The sequence below is a fragment of the Oryza brachyantha genome, chromosome 4 (genome assembly GCF_000231095.2).
Source record: "Oryza brachyantha chromosome 4, ObraRS2, whole genome shotgun sequence".
In the NCBI taxonomy this organism is placed as follows: Eukaryota; Viridiplantae; Streptophyta; class Magnoliopsida; order Poales; family Poaceae; genus Oryza; species Oryza brachyantha.
This window is the reverse complement of record NC_023166.2, coordinates 19,123,318-19,140,123: the sequence shown is the minus strand read 5'-3', so window position 1 is coordinate 19,140,123 and position 16,806 is coordinate 19,123,318. Positions and strand designations below refer to the sequence as shown.

General features: G+C 44.1%; 3 protein-coding genes across 6 annotated transcripts; all 3 read left to right on the top strand.

Moving 5' to 3' along the window:
• Window positions 1-614: 614 nt before the first annotated feature.
• LOC102719664 (receptor-like serine/threonine-protein kinase SD1-8) lies at window positions 615-4,044 on the top strand. The gene is made up of 6 exons (XM_040523254.1): window positions 615-1,968; window positions 2,312-2,493; window positions 2,571-2,781; window positions 2,875-3,112; window positions 3,206-3,359; window positions 3,448-4,044. The coding sequence occupies exons 1-6, from the start codon at window positions 615-617 to the stop codon at window positions 3,748-3,750; spliced, it is 2,442 nt and encodes an 813-aa protein (XP_040379188.1). The 3' UTR covers window positions 3,751-4,044.
• A 3,008-nt stretch (window positions 4,045-7,052) lies between these two features.
• On the top strand, window positions 7,053-10,362 carry LOC102719103 (G-type lectin S-receptor-like serine/threonine-protein kinase B120). The gene is made up of 7 exons (XM_006652811.3): window positions 7,053-8,299; window positions 8,429-8,545; window positions 8,621-8,802; window positions 8,883-9,093; window positions 9,183-9,420; window positions 9,513-9,660; window positions 9,744-10,362. The coding sequence occupies exons 1-7, from the start codon at window positions 7,063-7,065 to the stop codon at window positions 10,044-10,046; spliced, it is 2,436 nt and encodes an 811-aa protein (XP_006652874.1). The 5' UTR covers window positions 7,053-7,062; the 3' UTR covers window positions 10,047-10,362.
• Window positions 10,363-12,505: 2,143 nt separating this feature from the next.
• Window positions 12,506-16,610, top strand: LOC102718358 (G-type lectin S-receptor-like serine/threonine-protein kinase At1g61400). 4 transcript variants are annotated; one of them, XM_040523152.1, is made up of 7 exons: window positions 12,506-13,829; window positions 14,932-15,057; window positions 15,140-15,321; window positions 15,412-15,622; window positions 15,708-15,945; window positions 16,042-16,144; window positions 16,286-16,610. In XM_040523152.1, exons 1-7 carry the CDS (start codon window positions 12,533-12,535, stop codon window positions 16,586-16,588), a joined length of 2,460 nt encoding a protein of 819 aa, XP_040379086.1. In that variant the 5' UTR covers window positions 12,506-12,532; the 3' UTR covers window positions 16,589-16,610. The 4 variants fall into 4 exon arrangements, with proteins under 4 accessions (XP_040379086.1, XP_015692224.1, XP_040379087.1 ...); XM_015836738.2 differs by having other exon boundaries at window positions 16,042-16,195; XM_040523153.1 differs by lacking the exon at window positions 14,932-15,057 and having other exon boundaries at window positions 16,042-16,195.
• Window positions 16,611-16,806: the final 196 nt, after the last annotated feature.

Sequence of the window (16,806 nt, the reverse complement as noted above, 5' to 3'; positions counted from 1 at the left end):
AACATGTCAATTGCTCATGGCATGATAAGCAATTTGGTCATGCTAGGTGTGAACAAAAGTTTTATATATGAAAATAAAGTGTATGTCTTTTTAGTTTTAAAATCAAAAAAATAAAATAAATTTAAAAATTAGTATTAAGAAAGTTGGCGGAGTTAAATGAAAAAACAGTTGTGGTTAGTCGAGAAAAAAGTTAGACAAAATGTGTCACCATTACTCACTTTATTTTAAAATATAGAGAATATTTTGTTTCGTTAAGACCTGTGTTTGCTGAAATAATACTCTATTAAGATAAACAATTTTATGACACAAAATTAATAATATTATGTTTGTACTCAAAAGTAATTTCTTCTTATTATACTATTATGTAAATGATATATTAGTAATATTGTTCTAATAAAGTAAAATATGTCCTATATTTTGAAATGAACAAATAATAAACAATGACGATGAAAGATGGTGTTTGACCATCTAAACTAGTCATAAGCGCATACGTGCGTGTACTTGTCATCAACTTGTGAAACTTTAAGTACAAATAAAACATGCTATATATATGCCAGCGACTCCGTGAGGCCTACACCGCTGCACGGAGGCCGTGAACAATTTTGGCCAAGGACATGCAAGAAAAATCACCCGCTGTGGGAGCAGCAACCGCCAAGATCTTCCACCTTCACGTCATCCTCTTCTCCGTGTTCCTCCTTCCTCTCGAAACCTCAGCTGCCGGCGTTGCATCCGACACGCTGAACAATGGCGGCAACCTCACTGACGGCAGTACGCTCGTCTCCGCCGGTGGCTCCTTCACCCTGGGGTTCTTCTCACCGGGCTCACCAAGCAAGAGGTACCTCGGGATATGGTTCTCCAACTCCACGAGCGCCGTCGTCTGGGTGGCCAACCGTGACAGCCCGCTGAACGACACCGCCGGCGTGCTGGTCATCAGCGGCGCCACGGGCGAGCTGCTCCTGCTCGACGGCTTCGGGCAGGCTGCCTGGTCGTCGAACACGACGACTGGGGCTGGCCCGCCGCCATCGGAGGCGCAGCTGCTCGAGTCCGGGAACCTCGTCGTGCGCGGCCGGAGCAGCGGCGACGTGCTGTGGCAGTCGTTCGATCACCCGTCGAACACCCTGATCGCCGGCATGAGGCTCGGCAGGAACCCGCGGACCGGCGACGAGTGGTCGCTCACGTCCTGGCGCTCGCGGAGCGACCCGACGACGGGAGACTACCGCAACGGGATGGGCCCCGGGGGGCTACCGGCCATCGTCACTTGGCGTGGCGCCGCCAAGAAGTACCGCTCGGGCCCGTGGAACGGGGCGTGGTTCAACGGCGTCCCGGAGATGACGTCGTACTCGTCCATGTACACGAACCGGCTGGTGGACAAGCCCGACGAGGTCGCCTTCGTCTTCGACGACGCCGCCGCCGGCGTCCCCTTCTGCCGCCTCGTGCTGAACGAGGCCGGGGTGGTCCAGTCCCTCGTGTGGGATCAGGCCACCCAGGCGTGGAACGCCTTGGCGCAGTCGCCGCGCGACGTCTGCGACGACTACGCCAAGTGCGGCGCGTTCGGCCTGTGCAACGTCAACACCGCGACGACGCTCTTCTGCAGCTGCATGGCGGGCTTCACCCCCGCGTCCCCCTCCCGGTGGTCCATGAGGGAGACCTCGGGCGGTTGCCGGAGGAGCACGCCGCTGGAGTGCGGCGGCGGCGACGGGGGCGCGGGCACCACCACGGACGGGTTCGTGGCGGTGCGCGGCGTGAAGCTCCCTGACACGGACAACGCCACGGTGGAGATGGGCGCCACGCTCGAGGGGTGCAGGGCGAGGTGCCTCGCCAACTGTTCCTGCGTCGCCTACGCCGCTGCGGATATCCGGGGCGGCGGCGCCGGCAGCGGCTGCCTGATGTGGACCGGTGGTATTATTGATGCTCGGAATGTCGACAAAGGGCAGGACCTGTATCTGAGGCTGGCAAAGTCTGAACTAGGTACACATGACTAACCCAAAACTGCATGCATGCACAGCAATGGCTAACTGATCTCTCAGTGATATGTTTTTTTTGTGTGTTCGTGCAATGCATACACTGGCAAGCTATAGTTTAGAAATTGAGAGTTTATTCACTCTTAATAGGGCATACTTCTAAAGTCAACAAAAAGAGCAGATATGTATTGAAGGTTGTGATCCCAATTATAGCATTCCTGCTGATACTCACATGCATATACCTTGTCAGAACATGTCAAACAAAAGGTACAGAGAGAGTCAATACAACGGGAACTCATCCTATGTTTTTTTTCCTGTAATTGTTCTGATGATATTGATGTTCTTATTAGGCAAACAGAAAAGCAATGAATATCAAAAGAAAGCAGTGCTACGAAGCTTTAGAAATTCTCATGAACTATTTGAGCGAAATATAGAATTTCCATTTCTTAATTTTGAAGACGTTGTTGCATCAACAAACAATTTCAGTGATTCCAACATGCTCGGAAAAGGAGGTTTTGGCAAGGTTTATAAGGTAACAACTTACACCGACAATCACAGCTATGGAGAAGCCTATAATATTTTATCATGTTAAATGATTTTATTACACAGGGAATGTTGGGAGGCGGCAAAGAAGTTGCTGTTAAAAGGCTCAGTACAGGTTCTACACAGGGGGTAGAGCATTTTACAAATGAAGTGGTTCTTATTGCCAAATTGCAACACAAAAATCTAGTCAGGCTACTTGGTTGCTGCATTCATGGAGATGAAAAACTTCTTGTTTATGAATACTTACCCAACAAAAGCTTGGATTACTTCCTTTTCGGTTTGTCCTAATTGTACATTCCTTTTTTTTTGTTTTTCACTTTTGTGGGAGAGGATTAACAAAGTTTCATTTTGTACTATTCATGCATGTTAGATGATTCAAAAAAGTCTATGCTTGATTGGCAAACACGGTTCAACATAATCAAAGGAGTAGCAAGAGGACTTGTCTATCTTCACCAAGACTCAAGGATGACGATAATTCACAGAGATCTCAAAGCCAGCAACATTTTATTGGATGAGAAGATGAGACCCAAAATATCAGATTTTGGTATGGCAAGGATCTTTGGAGGCAGCGAGCAGCAAGAAAGTACTAAACGAGTTGTTGGGACATAGTGAGTATCTTTTGCTCTAGCTAAATCAGAATTACTCAAACAGTCAGGTTATTTTAATTATTAAAAACAATGTGTTCTTGCTTACTCAAATAGTGGTTACATGTCACCCGAATATGCAATGGAAGGCATTTTTTCAGTCAAGTCCGACACATATAGCTTTGGTATTTTGCTACTAGAGATTGTAAGTGGATTAAAGATCAGCTCCCCTCATCATCTTGTGATGGACTTTCCGAACCTTATAGCTTATGTAAGTGCTACTGGTACACAATGCTTCAAATTTCATCAACCAAACATGATATAGACAGAACAAATATGAATGCTATCTAATCTTTCAGGCATGGAACTTATGGAAGGATGAAAAACAAAGGGATTTCGTGGATACATTGGTTATAGACAACTGTTCCCTCAGTGAAGTATTTAGATGCATCCACATTGGACTCCTGTGCGTTCAGGACAGCCCTAATGCCAGGCCACTGATGTCATCGGTTGCGTCCATGCTGGACAACGAGGGCGTTCCATGCCCAGTACCGAATCAGCCTATATATTTTGTTCAGAGGCATCACGAAGCTGAAGAACAGGGAAAATACTTGGAGAAATCAGTTAATAACGTGACTCTGACGATGCTGGAAGGCCGCTGATCGCTAAATATTTAACATAAGGTTTGAATTCCGTGATCAATACATTAGGCAGAGCAACTGCATTATTTAAGAAGAAAAAGGAGGTGTTCAAAAATTGGTTAGATACGACCAAAAAGAATATGTTACACCCCCGGGCTCGATCATTTGTTATGCATTTTCATTTGAAAATAGCAGGTTTCAAAAGTCTAAGGTTGGGAGAAGCTCTCGGAGCTTAAGTTCTCCGGCAGCATTTGGACCTGTGACCCTTTGTTTGTGTTCATCTTTTTTGTGGCTGATACTGTCTGCACCCTGGACGCGCCGCCGCCACTCGCTCTCCCACCTCCCGCATTGCAAGACTCATGTCGGTGTCGGGGCAAAAACGCAAAGAAGGGAGGGGGGACCTGGCCTGCCTGCCGCTCTTCCTTTCTGCCGTCTGCTCCACGAACTCGCGGCGCCGCTACCGCCTGCTCCCTCGCCTTGCACCACCACGTTGACGCCACCCGATCAGGGCTCCACGTCCTGGGCGCCTCGGCTCGCTCTCCCGAGTCCCGCGCCGCCTCGCCGTCGCCGCTCCCGTTGACGACGAGAGCGAAGAGCTGCCTGCGGCGGCCGCACGGAATTCCTGATCCAATGGTATAATGGGCCGTATTTGCCGTGGCTCGTGGAATCGTGGTAGCATCGGCCCGGCGGCTTCGATCGGCCTCGGATGGATCGGCCCACCTAGAGCACCCGTGGCCCATTAACGCTGAGGAATAAGACACGGCCACATTGCCACACACTCCGTCCGTCCATTCCATAGTATATGGGATTTTAGCCGCGTTACAGATTTTGAGAAAGTATCAGCCACCGGTGTCCCTCAATCTCATGTTATTGTTCCAACTCGAACTCCAACTCAAATATCAAGTTGCGTTCTTTATTCTGGAATTTTTTAGACTTATTTTGCTTTTGCGCGCTTCCGGAACTCCTAAACGGTATGCGTTCTTTTTAGCTTTTAGGTGAAAAATTAAATATTATATATTTTTTTATAACTATTTAATTGTGTAAACGATGAAATTAACTGCTACAAACTTAAAATATATTTGAGATAGGTAAGATAGTAAACTTTTATGTAGAAACATGGAATGTTGATATATGAAGTGAGGAATATATATTCTTAAAATTAAATGGTGAGATATGAAGTAAGGAGAATATGGAGTTTCTATTTTTAATTGAATGAGACTATGTTTAGAGAGAATATAACGGAGTGTCTGCTAAAGCAATTTTTTATATACTTTAACTTTATTTTTAAAGATAGATGACGCGATGGAGTATTTGTTGTATCGATGATGTAGGCCGCGTTCAGTTGTGAGGGAGGAGTGGATTAGTTATTTGGTGCGAAAAACGTAGTAGTAGATTAATATAATTATTAATTATTTAAAAATATAAAATAAATTAATTTGATTTTTTAAATAACTTTTCTATAGAAAATTTTTGCAAAACATACGTTGTTTAATAGTTTGAAAAGCGTGCGCGCGAAAAACGATAAGAGTGAGATATCTTAGAGCAAGGCTAATAATATAGTCAATAAGATGGCTATAAGAAGTCTTGTAGCCTCCTCTTAGCCCACCCATATACTAGTTAGCTTTTCATCATTAATGCAGGATCCACATGTCACTCTCATAGAGTTTTTTGGTTCATGTGTCCAAGCTGGTTACAAGCTTACAACCTGCTTTACTCTCTTTCATCCTCTCTCCTCCACATAAGCATATAGCCAGCTTATAGCCTACTATTATACTTACTCTTATCAAGGTACCGAACGCAGCGGTGACCAACCAAGCACCGAAGCGATGGGGCTCCGATGGATCCACCGGACCATTGCGCCCGCAAATGATCTTTTTCCTTTTGACCGGGTGTCGTGATCATCTCGTGCTCGGCATTTCACAAATGAGAAGAAATAAGAAATCGCATCAGATACAGTCCAGGGAGGTTTGGTGTTGTGTTTGACCTGATCCTTCCCAGCTACTCCCTCCTCTCAAAAGATCCTAAAATATCAATGCTAAAACTCCCACCAATTTAATAATTCCTTTTATTTTAGATAATAATACAGTTTTTAAAATATATCTTTGCCTATGATTTTATTAAAAAAATATAAAAAAATTGTTTACTTGTATTAAAGTGTTTTTAAGATTCATCCACATATGTTATCCTATTGTTTTCAAAAGTTATTGATAGTCAAAATTTTAAAAGTTTAATTACACCGTTAATCAAAATGAGGGAATTATCGGACAAAAGTATAGAGAATATTAGTGAAAGGATTAATGACTAAAATACCTCTCAATAACGTAAAAAATGTACTGGTCGATAGGTAGGTACGGGATAACGAAGGAATGAAATTCCTCAAATCTTGCAAATTGATTGTGGGTAAAAGTGCAAATTATGAATTCTATAGGTTTCTGGGACAAAACAAGTAATACTGTGTTGATTAGTGAACCAACAATTCCCCTGGCCTCATGCTGACGCTGGAAATTCGACTTTCTGTTGAATTTCTGAGTTCTGACAATTCTTAAGCTTCGGCAATCATGTGTGGTCAGGTTAGCATCACAACAGTTACTGCACTGACTTTGACTTCACAGGTCATCGCAACACCGACAGCAGTGACTTGACTGCACAGGTGGCCTCGTTTAGTTTGGGAAATGAAAAAAAAAAATTGTTACACCGTACGTCTGGCCGAATATCTAAAGAGATTTTCAGACATGAATAAATAAAAATAAATTTCATAGCTCGTCTGAAAACCGCGAGACGAATCATTTGAGCATAATTAATCTGTTATTAGCACATATAAATTACTGTAGCACTATGACTAATCATGAACTAATTAGGCTCAAAAGATTCATCTGACGATTTTTTCCTAACTGTGTAATTAGTTTTTTGTTTTATCTATATTTAATGCTGTTTAAAGACTTGATGTGATGTTTTAAGAAAAAAAAAATTTAAGGAACTACACGGGGCCAGTAACCTGTGAAGATGTAGTTTCAATGCCAGGGACGACTGAATTGCTAGCCGCCTCTCTTCGTCAATGCAACCAAACGGGTTAGACACGCATGCCACACAACTGACTTCAACTTCTCCCAACATTTTTCTCAGTCGCTCCAAGAAGCCTGATTTTGAAGGCTGCATGCCTGCATTGTCCTTCCTTTGCACGTCAGCCTCCGACTCGCAGACGGGCAAATAAATCTAATTGTGCAGTACTACACTATGCATCATCAGTAATAATAAATGCAAGTTAATGTGATGGCCAGGCGAGCTATATCTTCATGATTCACAAGGCAAGCGAAGACCGAAGAACATACCGAAATGAATATGGTCTGCCTCCCCTTCCTCCTCTGCTTGCTCCTCATCCCGTCCTGCAAATCCGACGACAAGCTGACACAGGCAAAGCAGCTCCGCCCCGGCGACGTGCTCGTCTCCCAGAGCGGCGTCTTCGCGCTCGGCTTCTTCTCCCCGGCAGCCTCCAGCAAGAGCCTGTTCCTCGGCATATGGTACCACAACATCTCCGAGCGCACTTACGTCTGGGTCGCCAACCGGGACAGCCCGATCACCAAGCCTTCATCCGCTATGCTCTCCATCAGCAACACCTCTAACCTTGTCTTGTCAGATTCCAGTGGCCAGAGTCTTTGGACGGCAACGAACGGCACCGTCTACAGAGGCGACGGAGCTTATGCAGCCCTGCTCGACTCAGGAAACCTGGTTCTCCGACTGCCAAATGATACAACCATATGGGAAAGCTTCGATCACCCAACCGACACCATTTTGATGAACATGAAGTTTCTGCTCCGCTACAAAGGAGAAGTCGCTGGGCGTCTCCTCGCTTGGAAGGGCCCGGATGACCCATCCACCGGCGAATTCTCCTGTGGCGCCGACCCCAGCTCAGACTTTCAGTTCTTCACCTGGAAGGGAACCATGCCGTATTACCGCTTCATTGGGATTAACAGGGTGTGGGTGTCCGGTATGGTATACAGGAGCAACTTCATATATGAATCAATCTTGAATTTAGGGGATAAGATCTATGTCATTTACACAACCCCTGATGGCTCACCGTACGTGCGCATCACACTTGACTACATGGGCACCTTGAAGTTCTTGGGTTGGAACGATAGCTTGTCATCATGGACAGTCCTCTTTCAGCGCCCATCGGTTGAATGCGATAAGTACGCCTCATGTGCCCCATTCAGCTATTGCGACGCCACGTCGAGCATCCCAAAGTGCCAATGCCTCGATGGCTTTGAACCAGATAGCACCAACTCTTCAAGAGGATGCCGGAGAAAACAGCAGTTGAGATGCGGAGATGGAGATGACAACTTCGTGGCCATACCCGGAATGAAGGTCCCTGACAAGTCCTTGTATGTTCAGAGCACAAGCTTCGAAGAGTGCACAACCAAGTGCAGCCGCAACTGCTCATGCACGGCCTATGCTTACGGCAACCTGACCGGAGCCGACCAGGCAAGGTGCTTGCTTTGGACAGGGGACCTTGTTGACATGAGGGTGGCTAGCAATGATGAGAAGCTATACATCCGCTTGGCCGATTCTACTGGTATGCCAACTTTTCTTCCCTAGCAGTGACAATACAGCTCTTAGATAGCATGTTCATTGAATTAAAAATAGCACACATAAATAGGTTTTATCTAGAAATTCTGATAAGTTTGTTCACTTCTCATGATAGGGAACACTTCTGAAGATAATAAAAAGAACAGATATTTAGTGAAGGTTTTAGTCCCTATTATAGCATGCCTGCTGATACTCACATGCATATACCTTGTCAGGAAATGGCAATCAAAAGGTATGGCAAGAGTCGATGCTAAATAGTGTGTTTTATTCCTGACAATTGTATTGACCAAACAGATGTTCTTATTAGGCAAACAGAGGAATAATGAAAATCAGAATAGAGCAGCGTTAGGAAGATTCAAAACTTCTGATGAACTATATGAGCAGAATCTAGAATTACCCTGTATTAATTTTGAAGATGTGGCCACTGCAACAAACAATTTCAGTGATTCCAATATGCTTGGAAAAGGAGGTTTCGGCAATGTTTATAAGGTAACAATTTACACCGACAATCAGAGTGATGAATAAACCAATAATATTTTGTCATATTATAAAATGATGCTATTACACAGGGTATGTTGGAAAGTGGAAAAGAAGTTGCCATTAAAAGACTCAGTACAGGTTCCACACAGGGAGTAGAGCATTTTACAAATGAAGTGGTTCTTATTGCCAAATTGCAGCACAAAAATCTAGTTAGGCTTCTTGGGTACTGCATTCATGGAGACGAAAGGCTTCTTATTTATGAATACTTACCCAACAAAAGCTTGGATGCATTCATTTTTGGTACTATTCAGAAACGTACTATATGATAAATACAAACTTGGTTGCATGCTTAGTTGCTTACTAATAACATTGTATACCATTCTTCATAGATCCAGCAAGTAAATATATTCTTGATTGGCCAACAAGGTTCAAGATAATAAAAGGAGTTGCCAGAGGACTTGTTTATCTCCACGAAGATTCAAGGTTAACTATAATCCATAGAGATCTCAAATCAAGCAACATCTTGTTGGATGAGGATATGAGCCCTAAGATATCAGATTTTGGTATGGCAAGAATCTTTGGTAGCAACCAGCAAGAAGCAAATACTAACCGAGTTGTTGGAACATAGTGAGTAATTCATATATTAGAGATTTAGAGTTCACAATGATATTTATTTGCTGGAAAATTCTTTGTTACTTATTGCTAAAATTGCCAAGCAGTGGTTACATGTCTCCTGAATATGCAATGGATGGAGCATTTTCAGTCAAGTCCGACATATACAGCTTCGGTGTTATACTTCTGGAGATCATAAGTGGCTTGAAGGTTACCTTACCTCAGCTGAGAGACTTTCCCAACTTATTAGCCTATGTAAGTATGGTGAAATGTTCTCTCTATCTACAATTCAATCTAACTGTACTGATTTTTATATGGAGCTGATTCCACTCGTTCAGGCATGGAGTTTATGGAAGGATGATAAAGCCATGGATTTGGTGGACTTATCCATCGTTGAGAGTTGCTCACCAACTGAAGTGTTACTATGTATCCATATAGGCCTGTTGTGTGTGCAAGATAATCCAAACAACAGGCCACTCATGTCTTCAGTTGTGTTTATGTTGGAGAACAAAACCACCACACTTTCAGCTCCAATACAGCCCATGTATTTTGCACATAGGGCCTCTAAAGCCAAACAGACAGGTGAAAATACTAGCAGCTCTATGAAAGACATGAGTCTCACAATGCTAGAGGGACGGTAGATGTTTATGTTACATATTTGCTGCATGTAAAGCATTGCCCTTTTTCCCAGTGCTGTGATTTGGGATTTTACATTATTATTATTAGAGGCAAGTGTTAACCTTTTTTATATGAGTCTTTTTCTTTAAAGGTTCTTGGAAAGGTAATGTGATGTAAAGCTGCAAAGGAATTACAAATTAACACTAGCTAGGAAGTTTAGTTCTCCAAAGATTGTGCATTATGCAAAAGGATCCCATCATCCTTCCATCGTCAGTTTTGTTAAATTATTGTCAGTTGGATGTTTTCCCGTTTCAATAATTTTTTGAAAAGGAAATTCTTACATCAGCATTTTGACTCACTTATTTGTGAATTTGATGCTTTTGCACTAGGAGACTAAAAACGAGAATACACGGTGGTGGATCTAATATATGCACTATCATTCGTTTTGGAAGAGAATGGAGAGCTGAAATCACGGTTTCAACTACACCAGACAACGTGCTCAAAACTAGGTTGGCCCTAAAATACAGCGGCAACGAAGGTTTCGACTAGAACACAGAAACCAGAAGTAGTTTAGTACCTATACCTCAGATGGCGAGTGGGAGCGCCAGGTCCTGCGCCGCCTTGCGGAGCCGGAGAAATGGCAGGTTAACGCCGCCGCCGCCGTCTCTTCCGCATCCGCCGGTTGACGTCCCCCGCCTGCGCGCCGGCCCCCACCGCCTCAGCCGGGCCCTCCACTCTCCTGGGCTGGAACCCCTCCGCCCACCTCGACGAGCGGCATTGGCAGCGGCGGCGGACCGCCGGCTCCGGCGCGCCGAGCCGCCCTCCGGGTAACCCCTTGCCGGCGGCTCACTCTCCCCCCCTTCCTCGACGGAGTTCATGGCGGCGGCATCCGGGCCTCGGTGGGCTAAAGCGGTCAGGATGGGCCTAAGCGGCCCAAAGAACTCACGGCCCACGAACGCTCTCAACATGGGCCGGGCAGCTACAGGCCGTAGGCCTGTAGCTGACGCCACGGACGCGCACACGTGAGGGTGAGGCTTCGCTTTCGAGTACGGTAACTGCGTGCGTGCTCCGATCACGGTTAATTGACCTGGTCGTTGACCCCTCACTACAAAGTCCAATCCGAGTTTATGGCGGTAGCGTTCTTTCTTTTTCGTGCAGCATTGTCACAAGACTTTTTGAGTATCACAATTCACAACCAATTGACCTGGTCATCAGAGATTCAGAGCTTTTGATAATGGCCTTATTTTTAATAATGATGATAGGTGAAAAATTAATTGATCTTTATTGTTATTTAGTGGTATAAATGATCAAAATAAACTATAAGTTAAAAATCTACAATAAATTGTTACGTAGGAACATACTCCCTCCGTTTCACAGTGTAATTTTACAGTGTAAGGGGTGTTTAGACGGGACTAAAACTTTTTAGTCCCTACCATATCGGATGTTGGACACTTATTATAAATATTAAACACATATTGTTTATAAAACTAATTACATAAATGAGAGCTAATTCGCACGGTAAATTTTTAAGCATAATTAATCCATAACTAGCACATGTTTATTGTAGCATCATATAGACTAATCATGGATTAACTAGGCTCAATAGATTCGTCTCGCGAATTAGTCCGAGATTTGGATGAGTTTTATTAATAGTCTACGTTTAATATTTATAATAAATGTTCAAACATCCAATGTGATAGGGACTAAAATTTTTTAGTCCCATCCAAATACCCCCTAAGACGACGTTTCTAGTCTTGCCTACGTTCGTATAAATGCTAATAAATCTATATATATATATATATATATATAAATTATATATCTTCATTAATTGATGAATTTAGATAAATCTAGAAAGTCTTACAATATAAAACGGAGTAGTATCAAAAACATACAGCTTACCAATTTAGCAAGCGTTCAATAAAAACAGAAAAATAATCTAGTAATAATTAGTAATTATATAGAAGCGAAACCAGCCAGTGTCCTCTACCGTCCTTGTCCATCAGCCTGAATCAGGACTTAGCCATCTTGCATTCATTCCCGATCTTTAAATGCGGTGACAGCAATTAGCAAGGGAATTACGCTCCAGGCCCCTTTCTTTTAGTCTGTGTTTATAAGCCAAATTATTTTTAACCTTAAATTTATAGTTTATTTTTTAGAATGCTTTTATATCACCGACAATATATATATATATATATGAGAATGTTATTTATAAATTATTTTTATTTATAAATATATTATTAGGCTTTTTCCGTATGAAAGCAAACATTTGTGCGCAGCGCAAGTCTTCAACGACATAGGTCTATACAATTGGAATCATCTGCAGTTCTGGATGTGTGTACTGCTTATTGATAAGTGGACCTACATACTATAGAGTTTATCTGCAGTACTGCATATATAGTCGTAGAGAGGATCCATGTCCAGGTACATATATGCACGATGAATGTATGATATTATATAACCTGAATCATTACAAGCAAACTAAGCAGAAAGACTAATAGCAGGCAGCAGTATGGTCCGTTTCACCATGCTCCTTCTGCTGCTATCGATTCCTCTATGCAAAACCGATGACCAGCTGACACCGGAAAAACCACTCTTCCCCGGCGAGATGCTCATCTCCAAGAGCGGCGTCTTCGCTCTCGGCTTCTTCTCCCCGGCGGCCAACTCCAGCAAGGGCCTCTACGTTGGAATCTGGTTCCACGACATCCCCGAGCGCACCGTCGTGTGGGTCGCCAACCGCGACAGCCCGGTCACCGCCCCTTCATCGGCGAAGCTGGCCATCAGCAGCAGCTCTGAAATGGTGCTGTCGGAGTCGGACTCCCAAGGCGGCGGCTGCACTCTTTGGACAACCAAGAGCGGAGCCGCCGGCGCCGGCGCCTCCTCCGCCGTGCTGCTCGACACGGGGAACCTGGTGCTCCGGTCGCCGAACGGCACGGACGTGTGGCAGAGCTTCGACCACCCGACGGACACCGTCCTCGCAGGCATGATGTTCTTGATGAGCTACAGGTCCCGCGTCGTCGGGCGCCTCGTCGCGTGGAGGAGCCCCGACGACCCGTCCACGGGGGACTTCTCCTTCAGCCTCGACCCCGGCTCGGACCTCCAGGGCATCACCTGGAACGGGACCAAGCCGTACTGCCGCAACGGCGTCAGGACCGGCGTGTCGGCGTCCGGCAGCCCGTACCCGATCAGCAGCAGCAACACCAGCGCGTTCGTGTACCAGATGCTCGTCGACACCGGGAGCGCGATCTACTACACGTACACCGTCTCCGGCGGCAGCTCGCGCACGCGCATCACGCTGGACCACACGGGCGCGATGACGTTCCGGGGCTGGGACAACGCCTCCTCGTCGTGGACGGTGATCTCCCAGCGCCCCGCCGCTGCCGGCAGCTGCGAGGTCTACGCGTCGTGCGGCCCGTTCGGGTACTGCGACCTCACCGGGCCCGTCCCGACGTGCCGGTGCCTCGACGGCTTCGAGCCGGTGGACGGCGGCGGCGCGAGCTTCTCGAGGGGTTGCCGGCGGAAGCAGGAGCTGCGATGTGGGGAGACGGCGGCCGGCCGCTTCGTGTCGCTGCCTGGGATGAAGGCGCCGGACAAGTTCTTGCACGTCCGGAACAGGACGTTCGACCAGTGCGCCGCCGAGTGCCGGAGGAACTGCTCGTGCATGGCGTACGCCTACGCCAACCTGAGCAGCTCCGGCACGCTGTCCGACCCGTCGAGGTGCCTGATCTGGACCGGGGAGCTTGTCGACATGGGGGCGAGGAAGGACGTGGTTGGTGACACCCTGTACCTTCGCGTCGCCGACTCCTCAGGTATGCTCGTCCTTTCTGACATTGGAAACCCTTAACTTGCCATGCCATTTTTCTATATATAATTTAGCCTTTCACTTAAACTTGTATTCTTTCAGTTCCATAATACTCCTGTTTTAAATAGGACAAGATCTCTCGGAAACAACTTTAAACATTATTTTCTATTACAATATATATATAAATATTAATAAATATATAACAATTTTATTGAAGTATCTTTAAAGATCAATAATCTATCCATACAGCCTCCATGCTTCCAAGGCAAATATTTTAAGTTATTTCCAACCAAAGTTATAAAAATTTGACCTTAGCCTTATCCAAAACAATAGATATTATGGAATCTAGATAAAACGATAAATATTATGGAACAAGAGGAAGTAGTATTAGCTTAGAGTTGAGAAGTACTCCCTCCATTCCATTTTTAATCATCATATAAGGTCTGGGACAAAGATCAAGAATCTATTTAATTAGCATTGAAAAAGTAAGAGAGTCATAAATAACAAACAGCATGTTTACGCGCAATATCAAAATTTGCAAATCACATCAAAGCTGATTGGATAGATACACGTAAGCATTTAATGTACGTGTGAACCGAAGGGTTATTCCCACTACAATTAATACATAATAGGCTCTCTTCTTTTATAGGATGATCAATATGTGATTTCACTTTTCTCTATTATTCTCTTATATGATGATTAATTCAGCATAGATGGAGTAGTAGTCTACTACAGTACAATACAAATCCTCCCTACTTGACGTGGTCTCTAATAAAATGGGACACATAACAATTATGCACTTACATGCATTTTATTCTTCTATAGATAACAGATTCACCAACTAAGCCCATATGCTTGCAAGCTGAGCCTCATCTTTTCACGTTTGCTTTTGGAGTTTTTTCAATCTTAAATTTGGAGTTGATTTTGAAGTTTTTTCCATTGTAGTTTATTTTTCAACTTATGTTTCTAGGTCGCTAAGAATATGTATATAAAAGTTTTATTCATAAATTAGTTTTTGCTTGTAATAACTAAATATACCGTTTGGCTTTTTCTCTAAAAAAGCAAAAAGATGTAATGCAACAAATTATGTTCACCCACATTCTTCACAGGGCCAAATTCTACTGTAAACAGCAACAAGAAGAGAGATTTGGTGGTAAAGATTGTACTCCCAGCTGTAGTGTGCTTACTGACATTCACAACATTCATATATATTGTCACTAAACACAAGCCAAGAGGTACAATAGCAGTAACACCTACATAATCGCAATATGCAGCTGTTAAATGGAATTGCTGACATTGTTGATATTTCTATATTAGGCATCCGACGGAAGAAGGAAATGCTGAAAATACCTGCCCTTCGATACTTCAGCACTAGTCATGATTCATGGGATCAAAATCTGGAGTTTGCGTGCATTAGCTTTGAAGAAGTCGCCACTGCAACAAACAGTTTCCACGAGACCAACATGCTTGGACAAGGAGGTTTTGGGAAAGTATATAAGGTGATATATATAATTTTACCTTGTCAATGATATGATGGAATATTGATCTCATCTCCTCCTGCTTATTTTAATAATGGTGAAATCACACAGGGAACAATGGTAGATGGCAAAGAAGTTGCTGTTAAAAGGCTTAGCAAATGTTCAGAGCAAGGGACAGAGCAGTTTAGAAACGAAGTGGTTCTTATTGCCAAATTGCAGCACAAGAACCTAGTTAGACTTCTTGGTTGTTGTATTCATGGAGATGAGAAGCTGCTTATTTATGAATACCTGCCTAACAAAAGCTTAGATAAATTCCTTTTTAGTATGTTCGACCACATACCCTATGGAACTATTCTGTATGGTTACTATTTTTTTCATTCCTATAATCCTAACCGTGTTCTTGTCAGATCATGGAATACATACTACACTTGATTGGCCAAGAAGGTTCAAAATAATTGAAGGGGTAGCGAGAGGGCTTCTTTATCTCCATCAAGATTCAAGAATGAGGATAATTCACAGAGATCTCAAAGCAAGCAACATCCTGCTGGATGCAGAGATGAATCCAAAAATATCAGATTTTGGTCTGGCAAGGATCTTTGCAGGCAACGAGCAACAAGAAAGCACTAAGCGAGTTGTTGGGACATAGTGAGTAACTCTTGCTCTAGCAGCCTAGCTAACCAGAATTATTCAGTCAGGTACTTGATATTTACTAAAACTATGCATTCATGCTTTTTCAAACAGTGGTTACATGTCACCCGAGTATGCAATGCAAGGCAAATTTTCAGTCAAGTCTGACACATACAGCTTTGGTGTTTTGCTACTAGAGATTGTGAGTGGATTAAAGGTCAGCTCCCCTCAACATCTAGTGATGGATTACCCAAACCTTATAGCTTATGTAAGCACTACTGGCACCCAATGCCTTGAACTTTAACAATCAGACATAACATAATCAGAACAAATATGAAAGTTGCCCTGATGTTTTCAGGCATGGAACTTATGGAAAAATGGACGACAAAGGGATTTCGTGGACACCTCGATTTTGGAGAGCTGTTCCCTCAGTGAAGTGTTTAAGTGCATCCACATTGGACTCCTGTGCGTTCAGGACAGCCCAAATGCGAGGCCACCGATGTCATTAGTTGTGTCCATGCTGGACAACGAGGACATCCCACGCCCAATGCCGAAGCAGCCTGTATATTTTGCACAGAGGCATTACGAAGCTGAAGAACCGACAGAAGATTTGGAGAAATCTGTCAATGATGTGAGTCTGACGATGCTAGAAGGTCGCTGACCGCTAAAATTTCAGACGAGAATGCATGGAGGATCAAAATATATGCACTATCGTGTTGTTTTGAAAGAGAGTGGAGAACTGAAATCACGGTTTCCGCTACACCAGACAACGTGCTCAGAACTAGGTTAGCCAAAATACAGCGGTAAGGGTTGCGATTATAGAAATCAGAGGATGGCGAGTGGAAGCGTCAGGCGCCTGCGACGCAAGCCTTGCCGTTG

Excerpts from the sequence above, each read along its gene's own strand:
- LOC102719664 (XM_040523254.1), top strand. The coding sequence starts at position 615 with ATGCAAGAAAAATCACCCGCTGTGGGAGCAGCAACCGCCAAGATCTTC. Across the intron at positions 2,782-2,874 it reads CTTGGATTACTTCCTTTTCG|ATGATTCAAAAAAGTCTATG; the intron begins GTTTGTCCTAAT and ends CATGCATGTTAG. Across the intron at positions 3,113-3,205 it reads AAACGAGTTGTTGGGACATA|TGGTTACATGTCACCCGAAT; the intron begins GTGAGTATCTTT and ends TTACTCAAATAG.
- LOC102719103 (XM_006652811.3), top strand. The coding sequence starts at position 7,063 with ATGAATATGGTCTGCCTCCCCTTCCTCCTCTGCTTGCTCCTCATCCCG. Across the intron at positions 8,300-8,428 it reads CCGCTTGGCCGATTCTACTG|GGAACACTTCTGAAGATAAT; the intron begins GTATGCCAACTT and ends TTCTCATGATAG. Across the intron at positions 8,546-8,620 it reads CAGGAAATGGCAATCAAAAG|GCAAACAGAGGAATAATGAA; the intron begins GTATGGCAAGAG and ends TGTTCTTATTAG.
- LOC102718358 (XM_015836738.2), top strand. The coding sequence starts at position 12,533 with ATGGTCCGTTTCACCATGCTCCTTCTGCTGCTATCGATTCCTCTATGC. Across the intron at positions 15,623-15,707 it reads CTTAGATAAATTCCTTTTTA|ATCATGGAATACATACTACA; the intron begins GTATGTTCGACC and ends TGTTCTTGTCAG. Across the intron at positions 15,946-16,041 it reads AAGCGAGTTGTTGGGACATA|TGGTTACATGTCACCCGAGT; the intron begins GTGAGTAACTCT and ends TTTTTCAAACAG.